Source organism: Lactuca sativa, chromosome 6 (genome assembly GCF_002870075.4).
Source record: "Lactuca sativa cultivar Salinas chromosome 6, Lsat_Salinas_v11, whole genome shotgun sequence".
Classification (NCBI taxonomy): Eukaryota; Viridiplantae; Streptophyta; class Magnoliopsida; order Asterales; family Asteraceae; genus Lactuca; species Lactuca sativa.
In genome coordinates this window covers 192,608,403-192,632,527 of record NC_056628.2, presented here as the reverse complement: position 1 = coordinate 192,632,527, position 24,125 = coordinate 192,608,403, and the positions used below count along the sequence as shown (strand labels likewise).

Here is a 24,125-nt window from a genome sequence, read left to right as displayed (position 1 = left end):
TCGAAAATACCTATAAAATCTTTGGATGTTACAATCGGACTCCAAATCAGACCAAATAGCTCTTATGGACCCGTTGGCTCAAAGGAGCAACCTAGCCCAAAGAATAACTGGGTTTTATTTTCAAAGTAATCGGCTTCCCTTTTATAGAATATTTTTTCCTTCATGTATTATCCAACCAGCGATGTGGGAAACTTTAACCCTCTATACCCTCAAAATTACTTCCACTTCCAGCTCGACATGATCCTTGTTGATTAATGATCTGATCAAATGATCTATTGGAAACTATCTGACTAGGTTGCTGCTGGCTACTTCTTTAATAAGCCCATTGACAACGCTTTCATCGATACATGTCCAACGATTGTAGATCACATCATTCTATCGACAAGGTGCAACGATTTCATACTTTGATTTCATCAACACGGGTTCGATGATTTCATACGTCGTTTATGGGAGAGTTCGAGTGGCTATAAGATTACGACCATGAAACGACGAAACATCGGGATTTAGATACATTTAAATTTGATGACTGTCATCTCAATTTTGGTTGTTCTCATTCTCAACCATCGTAATCAGTCACCATCGAACCTACAGTACTTGTGCTCCTCTTTGATTTCACGCAGATATCGTGTTAGGCCATTTTTTTATTTAAGTATACAATCGATTTCATGCAGGTTTTCTCCCTTTCTCATTTTTTCATGTATTCGAAATGATTCTACTAAAAGCAGTGAACCAATTATGTTTCAATTGATTAATTTGATTCGTGTTCTTGTTTATGGATGGAATGGGTGTCAATATGGTTGTTTGATCATTGGGAATCACGACTTTAGTGATATGGTTGATATGGTTGTTTGGCGAAATAAAAAATAAAAAATAAAAAATAATCAATAAATGATGTAAAAATCACACGAGTTAGAAAAAATTGGCAAAAAAACGCATTGATGATTCATTTCTTTCAGTGGCTTATGGGATGTCTAATACATGCTTTCGTAAAATGTATTATTCGAAGGAGTATAGCTTATTTATATGACAAGGAAGAGAAATAAAGTATGGTGTTTGTTTTAGGTTGTCTATTATTGTTTAATAAAGTGCACTTGAAGAATGTTGTAGTTACTATGATGACGATTACGTGGATATACAATTTGTCAAAATTAGAGTTCGTATGAGAAAGTTATGGTTATTCGTAGTTGAGATAAAGTACATTGTCATTATGAGAAATTCAACGAAAGTCAAGGTTAAACGGTCAACAACGACCCTATGTGGCGCGGGCAATTCCTTGCCACAACACGGAGATGATGTGAGTCACTAGGACACATGGTGATTATACATGACACGTAGTGACCTCAAGCGACACGTGGCAACGATGAAGACACTCAACATCTTTTTGGAGAAGCAAATGTTTGTAGCATAACCACATGCTTGCCTCGACATGGTGGCATAAAGTATAAATATTATCAAGTTGTGTCATTTGGAGAGTTTTGGCACACATAATCAGGGGAAAGACTATGGAGGAGTTTCCAGATGCTTATTACCGCAAAGTTATACATGTTTACGAGGATACAAAGGTTGAGTCACGAGATTCAACGAGGTATTTCGTACATAATTGTGATGGGTTTTGAGCATTCTAACACTTCTATGGTGTACATGCAACCCTTGAAACCTTGGCTCTATGTCTTCTCTAATATACCTGCAAATAAGAGTTTTCCAAGGTTCTCATTCTAACTAGCATACAATGGGGTACATGTAATATAAAATTAGTAGAATGAAATACCTTTCTTGTTGATTGGATTCCTAAAGGCCTTGTGAGCCCATCACTCCAAATGTGATGCCTCAAATGCTTCACACAACACCACAACTCTTGGAATAACTTGAGAGAAGTACACTTGATCACAAAATCAGCTAGCCCTCACCCTTTTAGTCTTAGATGACGATTTTACTCCATATGGGGTTCTTTATATAGTGAGTCACATGTAGGGTTACACCATGTAAACCCTAATGTGCATGACTTTTCATTTCCCCCGTGATCCATGGGTTTTAACCTCCATGGAGCATCCAACGGGTCCTAGCCTAATCTAGTGAATCATGGACCATAAACCCACTATATAAGAATGAAAGATTTACATAATCAATCCTCATATATTTAATTAGTCTCTTTTGATCACAAAATTAATTCGAAATTAATTCTTGATCAATACTAATTAAATAATATGATTTCATATTAATATATTAGAATATATTAACAAATCATAAGTGTCCTTATTCTCATTTTGTCTATCGAATTTTTGAGATGCCATGCAACCCAAATGGACCATGCCAAGCCAGGTCAACTACATAATAAATATAGTTATGGACTTAGATACCCTATCCAACAGTCTCCCACTTGGATACGTCTAATAACTATAGTTATAGGTATGACTTCAGGATCCGACCAACAATCGTGGCTCTTTCAAAGTCTTGCGGAACTAGGATGATGCGCCATTTAAGATAAGTGATCATATAGTCCTCTATTCTCGATATCAGCTAGACAAATACATGGAACAATGTCGTACTTATTGTCCAGCAGTTTGTTTCCTGATTTCCGATTTGTTTGACATAGAACTAAACTAAACACATCAATTTGGTTCTGACCGGGCCTGACACATAGGTCAAAACAAAACTCATCGAGGGGCCCAAATATCGCTTTTAATCCTCCAAGGATTAAAAGAAACAGATAAAATTCAACCCATATGCTTGTACTAACTACTTGTTGAATCTTACACAAAAGCACAGTTTATAAAATCAATTTACAGATGCGTTTTCGTGCAATCAATGCACAACCAACTCATATCTCTAGGTTTGAAGACTTGTATGATATTACCGTATCACGATCATTCGAGATAAATTCCATGAATTGATACAAGTGAATGTGGGTTTAATCCAATACTCATAACTTATGAGCAATCATGAATGTTCTAGCAACTTTTGCTATGTATAACACCTTAGACATCTACAAGCCCAATTCATGACAGTCTTGATTCATACCTACTTCCAAAATATGACTGACTGTGGAGAGTTTGAATAAAATAATTATTCTAGAAGTTAAAACATGCAAAATTGAAACAATAGTAAACAATTGACACAAGATAGCAACACATTACTTATAAATAAAAAAACAACTTTTATTTAATCATCAAATGTCAATTACATTTTTCAAGTTTAGAAAAACTATCTAATTTGTAAAACTAATATCATCCTTCAGCCCGATACGCCTCGCATGCTGCAAACGCTTAACCATATACAGTCCCTTCGTGAGCGGATCTGCTGGGTTCTCATCCGATGATACCCTCTTTGCCACGAGGAGTCCTTCTTCTATCCGATGTCTAATGAAGTGGTATTTTCTGTCGATGTGCCTGCATCTGCTGTGATTCCTTGGTTCCTTAGCTAAGGCAACTGCACTCTTATTACCATAGAAAATCTTTATAGACTCCTTAATAGTTGGCACAACTCTAAGGTCTCCAATGATGTTCTTTAGCCATATTGCCTCTTTTGCTGCCTCGCTTGCTGCTATGTACTCTGATTCGCAAGTTGAATCAGCTACTGTTTCCTGCTTGGAACTTTTACGAGTAACTGCTCCTCCATTTAGGGTAAAGACCCAGCCCGACTGAGAGCGGAAATTATCCCTATCAGTCTGGAAGCTAGCATCACTATACCCCATAATTCCAAAGTCATCACTCCCACCAATGGTAAGGACCCGATCCCTAGTCCTCTATATGTACTTGAGAATATTCTTCACCGCAGTCCAGTGAGCCTTATCCGGATTCCCTTGATATCTACTGACCATGCTTAAAGCCAAGGCCACATCAGGGCGTGCAACTACAAGTCATAGCATACATGATCGAGCCTACAGCGGAAGCATACCGTAATCGACTCATCTCAGCTATCTCAGCCTCTGTACTCGGGCTCTGAGGCTTACTCAGTTTGGCGTTACTCTGGATCGGTAAGTCACCTTTCTTGGAATCTTGCATGTTGAACCTTTTCAACACCTTATCTAAGTAAGTACTTTAACTAACTCCAATTCGTCTCTTACTCCTGTCTCTTAATACCCTTATCCCTAGGATATAGGCAGCTTATCCAAGGTCCTCATAGCGAAACACTTCCCAAGCCAGGATTTAACGTCCTGCAAGGTTGGGATGTCATTTCCTATGATTAGTATGTCATCCACATACAATACCAAAAAGCTAACTATACTCCCACTAGCCTTATCATATAAACATGACTCATCCTCGCTCCTCGAAAAACCAAACTCTTTGACTTTCTCATCAAAACAAAGATTCCATCTGTGAGATGCTTGTTTAAATCCATAGATGGATTTCTCAAGCTTACACACTTTATTAGGGTGCATAGCATCGAAAAAACCCTCTGGCTGACTCATGTAAACATCCTCAGCCAACTTTCCATTAAGAATAGCGGATTTGACATCCATTTGCCACATATCATAATCATGAAATACAGCAATGGCTAGCATAACCCTAATAGACTTAATCTTCGCTACTGGTGGGAAGGTCTCATCATAGTCAACTCCCGAAGTTTAAGTAAAAGCCTTCGCAACCAGTCGCACTTTATAAGTGTGTACATTCCCATCCATGTCGGTCTTCTTCTTGAAGATTCATTTGCACCTAACCTTCTTACGACCCGGTACCTTTTCAACCAAGTTCCAAACTTGATTGTCATACATGGACTAAATCTCGCTGTCCATGGCCTCTTTCCATTTCGCAGACTCAGGGCCTGACATGGCTTCCTTAAAGTTGTTAGGCTCATCCAAATTTACCAGTATACTATCATTGTTAAATGCATCACCTTCCGCAGTAATATGAAAACCATAGTAATGCTCAGGTGGATTTCTAACTCTTGTGGAACGCCTCAGAGGTACAGACTCATCAACAGGAGTTTCCTCCTCAGGTTGATTGCTAGGGTTTGCAGTTCCTTCACCACTTGACTCTTGAATTTATTCAAGGTCAATTTTCCTCCCATTGTTTCCTTAGCTTATAATCTCTCTCTCTCTCTCTCTCTCTCTCTCTCTCTCTCTCTCTCTCTTTCTCTCTCTCTCTCTCAAGACCCCTCTCCTTGCCACAAAAACCACATTCTCATTGGGTCTGTAGAAGAGGTAACCAAAGGATTTCTATCGGTAGCCGATGAATATACATTGCTCACTACGAGGTTCGCGCTTGTCCTGAGTCTCACGTCTCACGAAAGCCTCGCAACCCCAAATCTTGATGTGGTCTAAATTGGGAAGTTTCCCTGTCCACATCTCGTGAGGTTTATTGGCAACCTTCTTGGTAGGGATTGGATTTAGGATATGGGCGGCAGTCTCTAAGGCATACCCCAAAATGAAATTGGAAACAAAGCTTGATTCATCATGGAACGAACCATGTCCAACAAGGTTCGATTGCGCCTCTTAGCCACACCATTAAGCTGTGGTGTTTTGGGAGGTGGTGTCAATTGTGAAATAATTCCACGCTCCTTAAGATAGTTAAGGAACTCTGTACTAAGATACTATCCTCCTCGATCGTATCAAAGCATCTTAATGTTCTTGCCCAACTGATTCTCCACTTCCTATTTAAACTCGTTGAACCTTTCGAAGGTTTCTGACTTATGCTTGATTAAGTAGACATAACCATATCTACTGTAATCATCGGAAAAAGTTACATAGAAGCGGTTAGCATCCCTTGTGGCGGTTCTGAAGGGTCCACACACATCTGTGTGTATGAGGTCCAACAAACCTTCACCCCTAGCACAAGTACCAGTGAAGGGAGGCCTTGTGAGCCTGGCACTCCAAATGTGATGCCACAAATGCTTCACACAACACCACAACTCTTGGAATAACTCGAGAGAAGTACACTTGATCACAAAAGCGGCTAGCCCTCACCCTTTTAATCTTAGATGCCGATTTTACTCCATATGGGGTTCTTTATATAGTGTGTCACATGTAGGGTTACACCATGTAAACCCTAATGTGCATGACTTTTCATTTCCCCCATGATCCATGGGTTTTAACCTCCACGGAGCATCCATGGAGCATCCAACAGGTCCTAGCCCAATCTAGTGAATCATGGACCATAAGACCACTATATAAGAATGAAAGATTTACATAATCAATCCCCATATATTTAATTAGTCTCTTTTGATCACAAAATTAATTCCAAATTAATTCTTGATCAATACTAATTAAATAGTATGATTTCATATTAATATATTAGAATATATTAACAAATCATAAGCATCCTTATTCTCATTTTCTCTATCCAATTGTTGAGATGCCATGCAACCCAAATGGACCATGCCAAGCCGGGTCAAGTACATACTAAATATAGTTATGGACTTAGACGCCTTATCCAACAAATTGTTAGACCCGAATATATGTTACAGGAGTTAATGATATGGTGCTATTACGAAGTCGGTAGTAAGATTAGTAGATAAATCATATGATCATAAATATAGTATGGATATTGAGGGTTATAAACCCCAATTTACAGAAGTTACTGGATGTATAAGACTTAGCTTATGAGTTATGGGGTTGAGTTAGTGGAAATTGTATTATGGAGTTTAATTATTTTGGTGACAAATGGTCACAAAGTTTAGCAAGTAGTAATTTGTTACAAGTTCTGAGGAACTTTTTAATTATTGAATAGGTGTTGATACATAGCAAGCAGTGAGGCAACGCGGGCTAGATACTAAAGGTTGAGTTAATCTACTAACTAGCTAGGTGAGTAACTCTACTCTAGCACGTGGTGATATAGATGTGTGTTGTTGCATATTAGGTAGATTTATATCATGCTATTAGCAATTTTTATATATACATTATATAAGGTGAATATTATTGTGTAGTAGTATAGAAGTGTAACATCAATAAAAATCACAAGAAATTTAAACTTTTGAAAACAACCCCAAATCATAGAATGTTTACAAAATCATTGTTTTCAAAGTATTCTTCCAGATCAGATTCTCCCATAGATCGAAAGTACATAAAACAGAGGATGTGTAAGGTCACACCTTCACCTTCCCGCAATCATCAGAAGTACCTGAAACAATACCTAAAAACTATAAGCCAAAGCTTAGTGAGTTCCCCCAAAGTACCAACACATAAATAGATAACATATACAACAACATGTTGGGTCCAATCAACCATCAGGTTAGAAAACCCCATGCCCAGTCACCCTCTGGGTCCAGTCATCCTCAAAATGGAATACCCTAGGTGGAATGCCAATATAAAATGGGTCTAGTCAACCATCAGGTTGGAATACCCCAGGCCCAGTCAACCATCGGGTTGGAATGCCAACATACAACGGGTCCATTCATCCTCGAGATGGAATACTGATGTGCAAAAATTATACCTATATAGTTTTGAATTTATAACCTAATAATCTTAACTAGCTAGAATGCACCTATGCAGTGTACCTAGTCGAATTGTATAATAGTTTAGGTAAGTCGGGTATCGATCACATGTAACAATATTTAATTAATAAAATAACTACTAAAAGCTAAACTAAGAAAAAAACTAAATGGATGAGCATAGGATTCTCACGTCTTGAGTCTAGTAATTATCCGTATCCAACACAGACTCTTGCTTCGCGATGTCTATCTTCAAGAATGTACGAGTTCACGTTGTGAGACTTAACTCCTCACGTCGTGAGAACACTTTTTGCTGGATTTTTCATCTTTGATGCTCTTAACCTCCAAAGTTCCAATCTTTAATGCTTTCAGTCCTTTTTCTTCAAAATGTCTTCTTTTGGCTGCAAAACATAATATAACCTTATAAGTACCATTTATCTATGAAAATAACCAAAATATTAATCAAAGTGTAAATAAATATTGCCTAAAAATATGTATAAATATGACAACATCAAATACACTCGGGCCCAATCAACCATCGGGTAGGAATTCCCTTGGTCTGTTGGCCCACACACAAAGCAGCAAAGCCTCAACCACAAACCAAAATATGTGCACATATAACATATAAACATGTAATCAGTCAACAGACAATCAGACATATCTACAGATCACTAAGCATAACATCATCCTATATACCAGGATATAGATCTAACAGATCACTACAACACGATAACATACTATCACATAACAAGATATCTAATCCAATGGGCCGGCCTTGGTGACTTAGAATCGTAGGTACAGTGAGGAAAAACTCACCTTACAGTCTTAAGAAAAGCTGATGAGGTCTCAACTCCGAATCTCAGCTCTAACTATCACCTATCCAACCAATTGACCCATCCTCAATCACAATCCCAAAATACCTAAAATACCCTTAGGTCAAACTTCGTCAAAGTCAAAGTCAAACTAGTTCAGTCATCCGAGTCAACCCAGGTGAGTCAAATCAGCCGAGTCGACACAGTGAGCATATGTAGGGCGTACTCCTAAGGTACGTTGGGCGTACTTGAGCATTAACCACTATCGGGGTGGTTGAACACGTACGCGCTGCGTACTCAGATTACACAGGTTGTACGCCCAGTTTTCCCAAAAGCTCATTAACAGCTTAATGCCTTAAGCTCTTAAGTCCAAATTTCAGATCCAAGGATAAATCATCCTCAATTTCGTTAAGTGCTTAACTTAAGGTCTTAATACATTAAGACCTTCTAGAGAATGCATGGAGCAAAACCAACCATTAAGACCCCATTTTTACGATTCAAGACCCTTCCTAAGGTCTGAAAGGACGGCTTAATGGGTCCAGAACAATCCATGCTCAAGAATCACCATTTTGGGACCACAGATCCAAGATGGAGGGGTAAATTTGCAAACATTATACCTTCAAGATGTTGCAAAGAAGGTAGAAATCACAGATCCAAAGTGCTCTGAATTCCAAGATCTTCTCACCACCTTCTTCTTTCTTCAATACCACTTCAAAATATCTTAAAGGCTCACAAATTTCTCTCTTGCTCTTAGCGTTACTTGGGGGTCGATGTCACAGAAGGAGGCTGGGTAAGAATGAAATGTGAGGCCTTAAGGATGCTTAAATACGAGCAAAAACCCTAAAAATTAGGGTTTGCATGTTTTCTACGTACGCCCTGCATACTAGGTTTGCGCCTCGCATACTAAGGCACGTCCTATTATGCTCAACGTACACACATACGCACAACATACTCCTCAAAGTCCCAATTTACCAAAATGCCACTATGGGCCCTTTGTGCATTCTTTCTTAAACCTAAGGACCAAAATGCAATATAATTCAATTATAGGGTCAAATTTAGAAGTACCTCAGCGTTGGGATGTTATAATCAACCCCCACTTGAACTAGATTTCATCCTCGAAGTTAGATGTGGCGAATAACTCGGGATAATGTTCCCACATCTTAGCCTCCAGCTCCCAGGTCCTCTCGGAGTCTCTCTGATGCTGCCACTGAACCTTTACCAAAGTTATCTCCTTTTTATGTAGGACCTTCTTCTTTCTTTCCAGAATAGCCACCGTCCTCTGAATATAGTTCATGAGCTCATTGACATGAATATCATCCAACGGAACCACTACCACTGCCTCACCGTCCAACACACACTTCTGCAACTGAGAGACATGGAAAATGTTGTGTATCTGACTGAGCTCGCTCGTTGAAATCAGCTGATAAGCAACCTTGCCTACCCTGGCGGTCACACAGAAAGGTCCAATATACCGGGGACCCAACTTCCCCCTCTTCCTGAAGTGTATCACACCCTTCCAAGGTGAGACTTTCAATAATACCATATCACCAACCTAAAACTCTAACTCAGACCGAGGCTAGTTGGCATAACTCTTTTGCCAACTGTGTGATGTCTGCAGTCTTCACCTGATCTGTTGAATAAGCTCCGTGATCTGAAGGACTACTTCAGTCCTTCCCATTACCAAATGACCAACCTTTACCCAATATACATGGGTGCGACATCTCCGACCATAAAAGAGCTCAAAAGGTAAGGCACCAATGTTGGAGTGATAATTGGTATTGTAGGATAACTTCACAAGAGGTAGGTAAGAGTCCCAACTCCCATTGAAATCAATGATGGATACCCACAACATGTCCTCAAGGGTCTGGATGGTCCACTCATATTGACCTTCGGTCTGCGATTGATAAGCGGTGCTAAAATACAACCTCGTGCCTAGTTCCTCATGGAACTTCTGCCAAAATTGAGACATGAACCGAACATCTCGGTCAGAAAAAATAGAAACCAGAACCCCATAACGAGTAATGATCTCCCGAAAATATACATCGGCCAACTTTTCGGCCGAAGAGCTCTCCCGGAAGGCCAAAGAATGGGCACTCTTGGTCAATGGATCCACGATGACCCATATAGTATCAAAACCCTCGACCGTCTTCGACAACTTGGTGATAAAATCTATGGTGATTTGTGATGGGTTTTGAGCATTCTAACACTTCCTAAGTGTACATGCAACTCTAATAACCTTGGATCTATGTTTGTCTAATTATCATGCAAAGTTGAATTCCAAGGTTATATTCCTATCTAGCATACATGGGGAACAATTTTTAACTTGAATCATAGATAGAATAACTTACCTTGTGGTTGCTTATGTTCCTTGAAACCTTGTGAGCCTAGCACCCCAAGTGTGATGCCTCAAATGCTTCACACAACACCAAATGCTCTTGGAAAGACTCTTGAGATAACACACACTTCTCAAAATCGGCCAAGCCCTCTAGTTTCTTATGTCTCACTTGTGTGTCACCGATTTTGTGGAGAATATGATCCTTATATAGTGTTGACACATCTAGGGTTACACCATGTAAACCCTAATGTGTCATGACTCTTCATTTCCATGACCCATGGGTTTGTAACTCCCATGGAGCATCCATGGAGCATCCTATGGGTAGAACCCAACTTGATAATCCATGGAGCCTCTTAGCCCACTATACAAGATATGGATGATTTACATAATCAACCCATATATTTAATTAGTTATTCTTTGATCACTTAATTAATTCCAAATTAATTCTTTGATCAACTAATCAAATAATATTATTAATATATTAGAACTTATAATATATTAATAATCTCCAAGTGTTATTTCTCTCATTTAGTCTATCCAATTGCATGGTGCCATGCAACCCAAATGGACCATGCCGGGTCGGGTCAAGTACAAGCCCGAAATAGTTATGGACTTAGACACCTTATCCAACAGTCTCCCACTTGGATAAGTCTAATAACTATATCTCTAGTACTTCAGGAACCGACCGGCAATCGTAGCTCTTTCAAGGTCTCTCGGAACTGAGAAGATGATGGTACGCCATTTAAGATAAGTGATCATATAATCCTCCGTTCTAGATATTAGCCGGACAAATACATGGAACAATGTCTTACTTATTGTCCAGCAGTTTGTTTCCCGATTTCCGATTTGTTTGACATAGAACTTAATTGAACACATCAACTTAGTTCTGACCAGGCCCGGTACATGGGTCAAAACAAAATCATCGAGGGGCCCAGATATCAGCTTCTAATCCAAGAAGGAACATATAAACTTCGACTCATATGTTTGTTCTACCACTCATTGAATTACACACAAAAGTACGTTTTATAACATTGAGTTACCAATGCGGTTTCGTACAGTCAATGCATAACCAACTTGTAAGTAACAAATCATATCTCTTAGGTTTGAAGACTTATATGATATTACCGTCTCACGATCACTCGAGATAAAATTCCATGAAGTGATTCCAGTGAGCGTGGGTTGAGTCCAATGCTCAGAACTTATGAGCACTCATGATTGTTGTAGCCTTGTCCAACACCTTAGACCTCTACAACCCATCATGACAGTCTTGATTCATACCTACTTCCGACATATGACCGACTGTGGAGGTTTGAATAATATGTTACACCAAACAAAATTATTCTGGAAGTCAAAACATGCAAAAGAAATATAGTAAACGATTGACAAGAGATAGCAACACTTTACTCATAAATAAAACACCTTTTATTCATCATCAAATGTCAATTACACTTTACAAATTTCTGGGTTATCTAACTACTAAAACTTATATCATCCTTCAGCCCTATGCTCCGAGCATGCTGGAGATGCTTAACCCTACTCAGTCCCTTCGTGAGGGGATCTGCAGGGTTCTCATCCGATGATACCCTCTTTGGCACGAGGAGTCCTTCTTCGATCCGATGTCTGATGAAATGGTATTTTCTGTCGATGTGTCTGGATCTCCCATGATCCCTTGGTTCCTTGGCTAAGGCAACAGCACTTTCACTATCACAGAAAATTTCCATTGGCTCTTTAATAGCTGGTACAACTCCAAGGTCTCCAATGAAGTTCTTCAGCCATATAGCCTCCTTTGCTGCTTCGCTAGCTGCAATATACTCTGATTCACAAGTAGAATCTGCCACTGTCTCTTGCTTGGAACTCTTCCAAGAAATTGCTCCTCCGTTTAGGGTAAAGACCCAGCCCGACTGAGAGCGGAAATTATCCCTATCAGTCTGAAAGCTAGCATCACTATACCCTACAACTCTCAAGTCATCACTTCCACCAAGGGTAAGGACCCAGTCCTTAGTCCTCCGTAGGTACTTGAGGATATTCTTTACCGCAGTCCAGTGTGCCTTGCCAGGGTTCGCTTGATACCTGCTAACCATGCTCAGGGCAAAGGCTACATCGGGTCGAGTACACGTCATAGCATACATGATCGATCCTACAGCCGAAGCATAAGGCGTTCGACTCATTTCTGCTATCTCAGCCTCAGTGCTAGGGCTTTGTGTCTTACTCAATCTGGTGTTACTCTGGATGGGTAACTCTCCTTTCTTGGAATCCTGCATGCTGAATCTCTTCAGCACCTTATCCAAGTAGGTACTCTGACTAAGTCCAATTAGTCTTTTACTCCGATCTCTCAAGATCCTTATCCCTAGAATATAGGCAGCTTCACCAAGGTCCTTCATAGCGAAACACTTCCCAAGCCAGGACTTTACTTCCTGTAGGGTTGGAATGTCGTTTCCTATGAGTAGTATGTCATCCACATACAATACCAAGAAGCTAACTATACTCCCACTAGCCTTGACATACACACAAGATTCATCTTCACTCCTAGAAAAGCCAAATTCCTTGACCTTTTCATCAAAGCAAAGATTCCATCTGCGAGGTGCTTGCTTCAATCCATAAATGGATTTCTCAAGCTTACACACTCTATTAGGGTACTCGTTGCTGACAAAACCTTCTGGCTGACTCATGTAAACATCTTCAGCCAACTTCCCATTAAGGAAAGCGGTTTTGACATCCATCTGCCATATTTCATAATCATGAAATGCAGCTATGGCTAACAGAACCCGAATAGACTTAATCTTGGCTACCGGAGAAAAGGTCTCATCATAATCCACTCCAGGAATTTGAGAGAAGCCCTTTGCAACCAGTCTAGCCTTATAAGTGTGTACTTTACCATCCATGTCGGTCTTCTTCTTGAAGACCCATTTGCACCCTACTGTCTTACGACCTGGTACATTTTCAACCAAGTTCCAAACTTGATTGTCATACATGGATTGTATCTCGCTATCCATAGCCTCTTTCCATTTAGCAGACTCGGGGCCTGCCATGGCTTCCTCGTAGCTGTTAGGGTCATCTTGACTTACTAGTGTCCCATCACTAATAAGTGTCTCACCTTCTGCAGTAATATGGAATCCATAGTAATGCTCAGTTGCACTCCTAACTCTCGTGGAACGTCTCAGAGGTACAGATTTGTCAATTTGCTCAACAGGAGTTTCCTCCTCAAGTTGAGGGCTAGAGTTTGAAGTTCCTTCACCGCTTGATTCTTGAATTTCTTCAAGATCAATTTGCCTCCCACTGTCTCCTTGGCTTATAAACTCTCTTTCTCGAAAGACTCCTCTTCTTGCTACAAAGACCACATTGTCACTGGGTCTGTAGAAGAGGTAACCAAAGGATCGCTGTGGGTAACCGATGAAAATACACCTCTCGCTTCGAGGTTCGAGCTTATCATGAGTCTCGCGTCTCACGAAAGCCTCGCAACCCCAAATCTTGATGTGGTCTAGTTTAGGTACTTTACCAGTCCACATCTCGTGAGGAGTTTTGGTAACTTTCTTTGTAGGGACTAGATTAAGAATATGGGCGGCAGTCTCTAAGGCATACCCCCAGAATGAGATTGGTAGCGTAGCTCGACTCATCATGGAACGAACCATATCTAACAAGGTTCGATTACGCCTCTCAGCCACACCATTCAACTGTGGTGTCCTGGGAGGTGTCAATTGTGAGACTATCCCACATTCCCTTAGATAGTCGAGGAACTCTGAACTAAGATACTCACCACCACGATCGGATCGAAGCATCTTAATGTTCCTGCCCAATTGATTCTCGACTTCCTGTTTAAATTCCTTAAACCTCTCGAAAGTCTCTGACTTATGCTTGATCAAGTAGACATATCCATATCTACTATAATCATCAGTAAAAGTCAAATAATAACGATTAGCATCCCTTGTGGCATGTTTGAATGGTCCACACACATCCGTGTGTATAAGGTCCAACAAACCTTCACCCCTCTCACACGAACCTGTGAAGGGTGACTTTGTCATTTTTCCAAGTAAGCATGATTCGCAACTATCATCTGACTTTAGGTCAAACGACTCCAAGACTCCATCCTTTTGGAGTTGGCCTATGCGTTTCTTGCTTATATGTCCAAGACGACAATGCTATAAAGATGCTTTATCCAAGTTATTATTAGTAGAATCAATACACAAAACATTATTTCCCAAGTTATCTACAACAGATACAGCTTCATACACACCATCACAAGGTAATGCTTTAAAATAAAAGACATTATTATAGAAAACATCTATAGAACCAACTTCATTATTAAATGAAAAGGTAAACCCTTGTTTGTACAAAGCATGAAAGGAAATAATATTTCTTGCCATTCCTGGCGAATAACAACACTTATTCAAATCTAAACTAAACCCACTACTTAGAGATAAAGTATAAACTCCAATCTTGGTAACAGGTATAGCTTTCCTATTCCCCATGATCAAGTTTATCCTTCCTTGCTCCACATCCTCACTTCTTCTTAGTCCCTGCAAGTCACAACAAATGTGAATACCACACCCGGTATCAAGGACCCAAGAATTAGAATGGGGTGAGTTATTAGAAATGATAGTGTAAATACCTGCATGGTTGGGTTTAACTTTCCCATCCTTCACATCTTGCTGGTATTTTGGGCAGTTCCGCTTCCAATGAGCTTTTTCATGGCAATAGAAGCATTCAGCCTCTTTTGGGTCAGAAGAAGGAGTAACGAAACCTTTCTTGGTTCCACTTGAAAAAGAGCCATCAAGGGTCCGAGCCTTGGTACCCTTAGAAGAGCTCTTTCTCTTCCTCCCTCGACTTTTCCCGATTGCCAAAACCGGAGTAGAGTTTTGAGTAGGAGTGATAGCAACCGACTTCCCCTTAAGACCTGTTTCTGCGGTCTTGAGAAGTCCCTGAAGTTTGCTGAGGGTGACTTCTTCCTTGTTCATGTGATATGTCATGCGGAATTGATCATAGCACGATGGTAAGGAATGCAAAATAATATCTATTGCAAGATCCTCCGGGAAGTTCACATTAAGCTTCAGCAAACGATCCACATACCTTTGCATTTTTTGCATGTGGCTCGTGACGGATTCCCCGTCCTTCATCATGGTTGTTATCATGGAGCAGATGATTTCATACCTCTCTTGTCGTGCACTTTGATGGTATCTTTCCATCAAATCTTGGTGCATTTCATAAGGGTAGAAATCCTCATAAGACTTTTGGAGTTCCGCTGTCATCGTGGCCATCATGATGCATGCCACTTTCGTAGCATCCCTTTCATGTGCCCGAAATTCAGCGATCTCCTGAGGAGTTGCAGTGGACTCATCAATCTCCTTAAGCTCCTTGTCAAGGACATATTCTTTGTCCTCGTAGCGGGTAATCATCCTGATGTTTCTGATCCACTCATTGAAGTTGGATCCATCAAAGGTGACTTTCCCACACAAGTTCATAAGGGAAAAGGAGCCATTAGGATTAGAGCCAGAAGCATTGTTGAAAGACATCTGAAGGAAAGAGGACAAGATTAGTTTAGATATAAGAGAATCCTTAATAAAACACCCAAATGTAATATTAAGGCTAGGATCCAATCACAATATAATATAACTTAGAAGAGGTATGCCGTAATCTAAGCTATATCATATTTGAAAGGTAGGTGAATGATGATTCACCAATTTCCACCACGAAAACCGCAATATTTTAGTATTAGGTTTTTGAATGGTTCTTAGAAATTCCTAGATTCTTTGAGATTCAATGAACTTTTCAAAGGCATGTTTCAATCTCAAGTGTGCCCTCCAATTTTTGTGACTGGGATACCGAGGATCACAAAACGAGGTGTGAAGTAACCATGCAAATCACTTGGTACCCTTAAAGTTTATCACTCAATCGATGTGCCGGTTAACCACACACGCTCCATCGATACTATAATAAGCCCTAAGTCACCCTTTACCTACCTTGTTAAGTCCAAGTTAGTGTGCCGGTTAACCACACACGCTCCACCAACGACTTAATCAAAGTGTAAAGTGTAATTTCATGGAATAGCACCTTATTCACATTTTTCCTAAAGTAACTAAGATTGGGAATTTAATAAAACATTTAGTTACTTTATAACATTCATCATACTTTGAATGAGAATTAATAAGTCCTTGTCTTACCCGTTCGGCTAACGACCCTCCACCGATCAAGCAAGCGGTGGGTGAGAGTGGACACCCATTAAGTCACCATTTTATAGGCAACAACCTTATACCCACCTTATAGACCGGCTTCGTGAATGAGGCGTACTAGCGGTAAGACGACTTTGTTCTTATACATATATATGTAATTATTAAATCATAATAATATAAGTATAAGGGTTGAATTTTAACTTTTAAAATTCTAGGGGTTGGAACTAAAGTTTTAACTTAACTTTACTTGTTCCAAAACTTGAGGGCAAGTTTTGTAAACTTTCAAAATTTTTCATATCTTGTAACTTATGAGTTTAATAGAGTAATAAAATAAGGACTTTTCATTTTTCTAACTCTTGTGTTCTTTTAATGGTTTTTTTAATCCAAGAGACTTTTGGTTTTCCATAACTTGAGGACAAGTTATGGACTCCATTAAAACACATTATGATCATGAATTAATCTACCACATAGGTTACAAATAATTCCTATGATCATCTAAACACCATAAGAACAAGAATATGAATATGAACACTTTCAAAAATCAAAATCACATTTAATCTTTGTAATTTTGATAACTAGTTGTTGTAAACGAGTTAGAAAAGTCATTACACCTTCTAAAATAAGTTTTCAAGTACCAAAACATTTTAGGGTAATGATTCTAATCCATTTCCAGCAACTCAAGTCGAAATTCTGCACTCTGTCGACCCTACTCGCCGAGTGCATAAACCTACTCGCCGAGTAGGTTGAAGATACACATGAACTCGACGAGTCCTCCCCATGGACTCGCCGAGTCCATCAGTCAGACAGCAGAATTTTCGACTTTCTTCAACTTTTAAGCACAAATACCAAACAAACAAGCCTAGGCTCTGATACCACTGATGGGTTTTGAGCATTCTAACACTTCCTAAGTGTACATGCAACCCTAATAACCTTGGATCTATGTTTGTCTAATTATCATGCAAAGTTGAATTCCAAGGTTATATTCCTATCTAGCATACATGGGGAACAATTTTTAACTTGAATCATAGATAGAATAACTTACCTTGTGGTTGCTTATGTTCCTTGAAACCTTGTGAGCCTAGCACCCCAAGTGTGATGCCTCAAATGCTTCACACAACACCAAATGCTCTTGGAAAGACTCTTGAGATAACACACACTTCTCAAAATCGGCCAAGCCCTCTAGTTTCTTATGTCTCACTTGTGTGTCACCGATTTTGCGGAGAATATGATCCTTATATAGTGTTGACACATCTAGGGTTACACCATGTAAACCCTAATGTGTCATGACTCTTCATTTCCATGACCCATGGGTTTGTAACTCCCATGGAGCATCCATGGAGCATCCTATGGGTAGAACCCAACTTGATAATCCATGGAGCCTCTTAGCCCACTATACAAGATATGGATGATTTACATAATCAACCCATATATTTAATTAGTTATTCTTTGATCACTTAATTAATTCCAAATTAATTCTTTGATCAACTAATCAAATAATATTATTAATATATTAGAACTTATAATATATTAATAATCTCCAAGTGTTATTTCTCTCATTTAGTCTATCCAATTGCATGGTGCCATGCAACCCAAATGGACCATGCCGGGTCGGGTCAAGTACAAGCCCGAAATAGTTATGGACTTAGACACCTTATCCAACAATTTGTTCCCACATCCACATGCGAACCTCCAAAGGCTGAAACTTCCCATGCAGCCTCTGATGCTCGGCCTTGACCATCCTACAGGTTAAGCACCTCTCAACATATCAGACTATCTCCTTCTTCATACACGGCCACCAGTAACTGAATCTTAGATCTCGATACATCTTGGTGGTCCGGAGGTGTATAGAAAAACATGTTGGGTTTTAAGTACTATAACACTCCTATGGTGCACATACAACCCTAATGCTTTGGATCTAATTTTTCTCTAGTTATACATGCAACAAAAATTATCCAAAGCATGAAACCTGTCTAGCACACAAATTTGGTACATGAATCATAAAACTAGTTAGAAGAATACCTAGTAGGTTGTAGTTGTTGGCCTTTCAAGAGCTTAGCACCTCAAGTGTGATGCCTCAAACAATTCACAAACACCATGAAAAATGGAGGACTTTGAGAGGGAGGCTAGAACCACCAAAATCAGAGAGGGTTCTCTTAGAACCCTTAGGGTGTTGAATTTGGAGCTAAGGGGTTACTTTTATAGTGTGGAATTCCTAGGGTTTCAACTTGTAAACCCTAATTCATTCCTTGGGCCTTTAATCCAATAATCCATATGATAAGCCTTATGGACTAACACTTCATGGACTCTCACATAAACTTAGTCCATCACTAATCAATCATGGATCATGAAGGGTTTTGAGAACTATAACAATCCTATGGTGCACATACAACTCTAGATGTTTTGGATCTAAGTTTTCTCTACAAATACACGCAATATTTTTTTCCAAAGCATGAAGCCTAAACTAGCATACCAAATTTGATAATTGAATCATAAGACTAGTTAGATTGTTCAACTCTTGTTGTACTTGCTATCTTTGGCCTTTAACAACTTAACACCTCAAATGTGATGCCCCTAATAAGTCACAAACACCACCAACAATTGGATGACTTGAGAGAGAGGTTCCAATGCACTAATATCGGCTCTATGAACTCTAAGAACACAGGGGTTAACCGATTTTAGGCCATGAGGTCACACACACACACACACACACACACACACATATATATATATATATATAGTGTAGGAATCCAAGAGTCGTGGGCAAACCCTAATCCATACAGTTGGATTATGATTCATATCTCATGTGGGCTAATTCTTTATGGAAACTTACATAAACTTATCCCATCATGGATCAATAGCCCAAAACACACACACACATACACACACACACACACACACACACACATATATATATATATATATATATATATATATATATATATATATATCATTAATTTACATAATCAGTCCCTGTTAATTTAATTAGTCTCTTTTGATCACTAAATTAATTACAAATTAATTCTTCATAAATACTAATTAAATAACATGATTTTGTATTAATATATTATACTTGTAATATATTAATAAATCATAAATAACCGCTTTCTCAAATGTCCATCCTATCAGATTGTTTTGGTGAAGCCAACCCAAAAGGATCATGCTACTCTCGGGTCAAGTACATACCAATTATAGTTATTCACTTAGACACCTAATCCAACAGTCTCCCACTTGGATAAGTCTAATAACTATAATTGCAAGTACGACTCAAAAACCGACAAGCAATCGTAGCTCTTAAAAGTTGCTGTCGAACTCTAACGCGTCCTTTAGGTAAGAGATCATATAGTCCACTGTTCTTCAATATATTAGTCGGACAAATACATGGAGAACAATGTCATACTTATTGTCCAGCAGTTTGTTTCCCGATTTCCAATTTTTTTGACATTGAACTTAACTGAACACATCAATTGAGTCCTGACCGGGCCCGACACATAAGTCAAGACAAAATCATCGAGGGGCCCAAAATATCGCTTTTAATCCTCCAAGAATTAAAAGGAACAGATAAACTTCGACATTATATGTTTATACTGACTATTCGTTAAATCCTACACAACAGTGCATTTTATAACATCAAGTTACTGATGTGTTTTCACACTATCATTGTACAACCAACTCATAGTCAGCAAATCATATATCTTGGTTTGAAGACCTATATGATATTATCATCTCACAATCACTCGTGATAAATTCCATGAAGTGATTCATGTGAGCATGGCTTTAATCCAATACTCATACCTTATGAGCACTCATGAATGTTATAGCAATCTTTTGCTATGTCTAAACACTTCAGACAATCTACAAGCCAAATTCATGACAGTCTTGCCTCAATACCTACTTCCAAAGTATGATCGACCGTGGATAATTTGAATAATCTTATTATAGTGGAAGTGAAAACATGCAAAATGAAACAATAGTAAACAATTGACATGAGATAGTAACTTTACTTATAAATAAAACATCTTTTATTTAATCATCAAATGTCAATTACATTTTATGTAATACAAGTAACTTTACGAGGAGTCCTGCTTCCACACGATGTCTTATGAAGTGATATTTTCTGTCGATGTGCCTGGATCTGTCATGATCCATTGGTTCCTTGGTTAAGGCGACCACACCCTCATTGTCACAGAAAATATCCATAGTCTCCTTTACAGCTGGTACAACTCCAAGGTCTTCGATGAAGTTCTTCAGCCATATCTCCTCCTTCGACGCTTCGCTTGCTGCTATGTACTCTGATTCGCACGTTGAATCAGCTACAGTCTCTTGTTTGGATTTTTTTCCAAGTTATTGCTCCTCCATTCAGGGTAAAACCCATCCTGACTAAGAGCGGAAATTATCTTTGTCGGTCTGAAAGCTGGCGTCACTATACCTTGTCACTCTTGTCATCACTCTTACTGACGGTAAATACTCAATCCTTAGTCCTCTACAGGTACTTGAGAAGGTTCTTAACCGCTGTCTAGTGAGCTTTACCAGGATTCCCTTGATATTTGCTGACTATGCTCAAGGAAAAGGCCACATCAGGACGAGTACAAGTCATAACATACATGATCGAGCCAATCGCGGAAGCATATGGTACTCGACTCATGTATTGACAAAACCCTCTGGCTGACTCATGTAAACATCTTCAGCTAACTTTTCATTAAGGAAAGCGGTTTTGACATCCGTTTTTCATATTTCATAGTCATGAAATGCAGCTATGGCTAGCATAACCCTAATAGATTTAATCTTCGTTACTGACAAGAATGTTTCATCATAATCAACTCCATGAATTTAAGTAAAGCCCTTCGCAACCAGTTTTGGAAAAACACATCAAAAAATTCTTTAGTGGTGTCATTTTGGAAACCGCACTAATAAAATTATTTTATGGTGTGGTTGTCATATTTTTTGATGTGGAAGATATTTAATAAGGTAATTTTTCAGAAATTCCCCATCAAAAAATAAAAACCACTCACAATATTATTAAATGACTTGTGTTTTTGATCTTTCAATGTCCTAGTTCCCAATCTTACATTTGAAATAATAGAAGGGCCGGTGCAATTGTAAATTACTTGTTGCTATATATGTATGTTAAAATAATCATCAATCATTATAAACCGAAAGACAATGCGGCTTAGCAGCATCTCGGTAGGCTATCTCACAAAGCATGGCATTGACCTTGCTTTGCACCCAATCATCAGTCACCAATCAACCACCTTCCTCTAATGGCTGCCAAATCATGCTTTCACGCAAGCAATGATTATAATATATCGTACAGTTGACATTTTCATGTACACTACTGAGGCTATAAATAAGCCATACCATAACGATCTTTTCATTGCCAAACCAGTGTAACTTGAATATCAAACTCAAACTCAAACAACAATACTAACGTGTTTCAAATTCCCTCTGAAAAATGCCGATCCCGGTTATTGACTTCTCCAAGCTTAATGGTGAACAGCGAACTCAGACTATGGCTCAGATAGCAAATGGATGTGAAGAATGGGGATTCTTTCAGGTACTCATCTCGCATGAGCATGCACACACCCACACACACACACCTTATATATATATATATATATATATATATATATATATATATATATATATATATATATATATATATATATATATATATATATATATATATATATATATATATATATATATATAGCATGTCGTTGTAATAAGGGTTGGCAATGTGTTTTTTCATTTGCAGTTGGTGAATCATGGGATTCCAGTTGAGCTTCTTGAGAGGGTGAAAAAGGTGAGCACCGACTGCTATAAGTTAGAGAGGGAAGAGCACTTCTTCAAAGACTCAGCACCCGTAAAGCTATTGAAGGAGTTAGTCCATAAGAAAAGTGAAGACAAGGTAGATAACATGGACTGGGAAGATGTCTTCCTTCTCTCAGATGATAACGAATGGCCACCAAAGACCGCAGGATTCAAGTAAGCACTAATACTATTTTCCGAGTACTACTAAGTAATGGATTTTACATGGATCTAACTTGTGAATAAAATGGTTTATATATAGGGAAACCATGACTGAATACCGAGCAGAATTGAAGAAACTGGCAGAGAAGCTAATGGAAGTGATGGATGAAAACTTGGGATTACCGAAGGGGTGCATCAAGAAGGCTTTCAATGGAGGAGAAGGAGAAAAGGCGTTTTTTGGGACAAAGGTCAGCCATTATCCACCTTGCCCTCATCCAGAAATGGTGACAGGTCTGCGGGCTCACACTGATGCTGGAGGCATCATCCTCCTCTTCCAGGACGATGAGGTCGGTGGTCTTGAGATTCTCAAAGACGGTAAATGGACAGATGTTCAACCACTCCGCAACTCGATTGTCATCAATACTGGTGACCAGATTGAAGTCTTGAGTAATGGAAGATACAAGAGTGTTTGGCATCGTGTTCAGGCTATGCCCAATGGGACTAGGAGATCAATAGCCTCGTTTTATAATCCATCTCTTAATGCCACCATAGAACCTGCAACACAACTAGTTGAAAAAGACAACAAAGAGGCTAAACAATTTGGTTACCCCAAGTTCATCTTTGGTGACTACATGTCCGTATATACCGAACAGAAGTTCCTCCCAAAAGAACCGAGGTTCGAAGCTGTAAGAGGTGCATACGATGAGAAAGATTTAATCTTTTCAGTTTAGGGTTTGTGATAAAGATGATGATCATGGGTAACTATAAGCTTTTACCCAAGTGGCAAAAATGGTCTCGTGGGTTTGTCCTTCTGCTGCTAGTTATGCAGATTGTGTACACAGCTTTACTATTATTCTATTTGTTGTTTCCGTTGTGTGTTTGCTTTCCACACCATTGCAAATCTTGATACTGTTCATGATTGCTGCTTTGTGTCACTGGTATATCTTCAATTTACTCTATTTCTTCATGTAATTAGTAATACATTGTAAAATATACTCAGTAATGTAACATCTAAGCGAAGGCACTTATGTGTGTTTTTTTTAAAGAATTTGTTTGTCATGTATGCTCATTAGCAATCTCTATGTTCAAATTAAGTTCAAACATATATTTAATATGATGTTTAGCTACGCATTAATTTATAGATAAAAGCTTGATTGGCCACTTCCTACACATTTCTTCCATAGTAAATACCCCTTATATATATAATTACCCATTGTAAAATACCAAAAGGTAGAGTTACAAATGTCCATAGTCAATACCTTTACAAATATATTAATAAGATTTAATATAGAAATAATAACGTAAAACGGTAAAAGTCTTGCCTCCCCATATCTAGGCACGTAGATTTATAAATATTTAGTTCTACTGATGACCTTTCATTTCATTATTTAATTCTTATATTATTTATTGCAGTCAAAGTACAAGATCAACCTTGCCGTAGTTCATTATCATAAGTTATATATATATATATATATATATATA

At 38.8% G+C, this 24,125-nt stretch overlaps 1 protein-coding gene across 1 annotated transcript; it reads left to right on the top strand.

Annotated features, from left to right (window-relative positions):
• Nucleotides 1-22,039: 22,039 nt before the first annotated feature.
• Nucleotides 22,040-23,691, top strand: LOC111879600 (1-aminocyclopropane-1-carboxylate oxidase). The gene is made up of 3 exons (XM_023876064.3): nt 22,040-22,227; nt 22,429-22,658; nt 22,744-23,691. The coding sequence occupies exons 1-3, from the start codon at nt 22,126-22,128 to the stop codon at nt 23,372-23,374; spliced, it is 963 nt and encodes a 320-aa protein (XP_023731832.1). The 5' UTR covers nt 22,040-22,125; the 3' UTR covers nt 23,375-23,691.
• Nucleotides 23,692-24,125: the final 434 nt, after the last annotated feature.

What these genes read in the sequence shown, in the direction of transcription:
- LOC111879600 (XM_023876064.3), top strand. Translation starts at nt 22,126, where the DNA reads ATGCCGATCCCGGTTATTGACTTCTCCAAGCTTAATGGTGAACAGCGA. An exon ending in AAGAATGGGGATTCTTTCAG is followed by an intron (nt 22,228 to 22,428) that starts GTACTCATCTCG and finishes TTTCATTTGCAG; the next exon opens with TTGGTGAATCATGGGATTCC. An exon ending in CCAAAGACCGCAGGATTCAA is followed by an intron (nt 22,659 to 22,743) that starts GTAAGCACTAAT and finishes GTTTATATATAG; the next exon opens with GGAAACCATGACTGAATACC.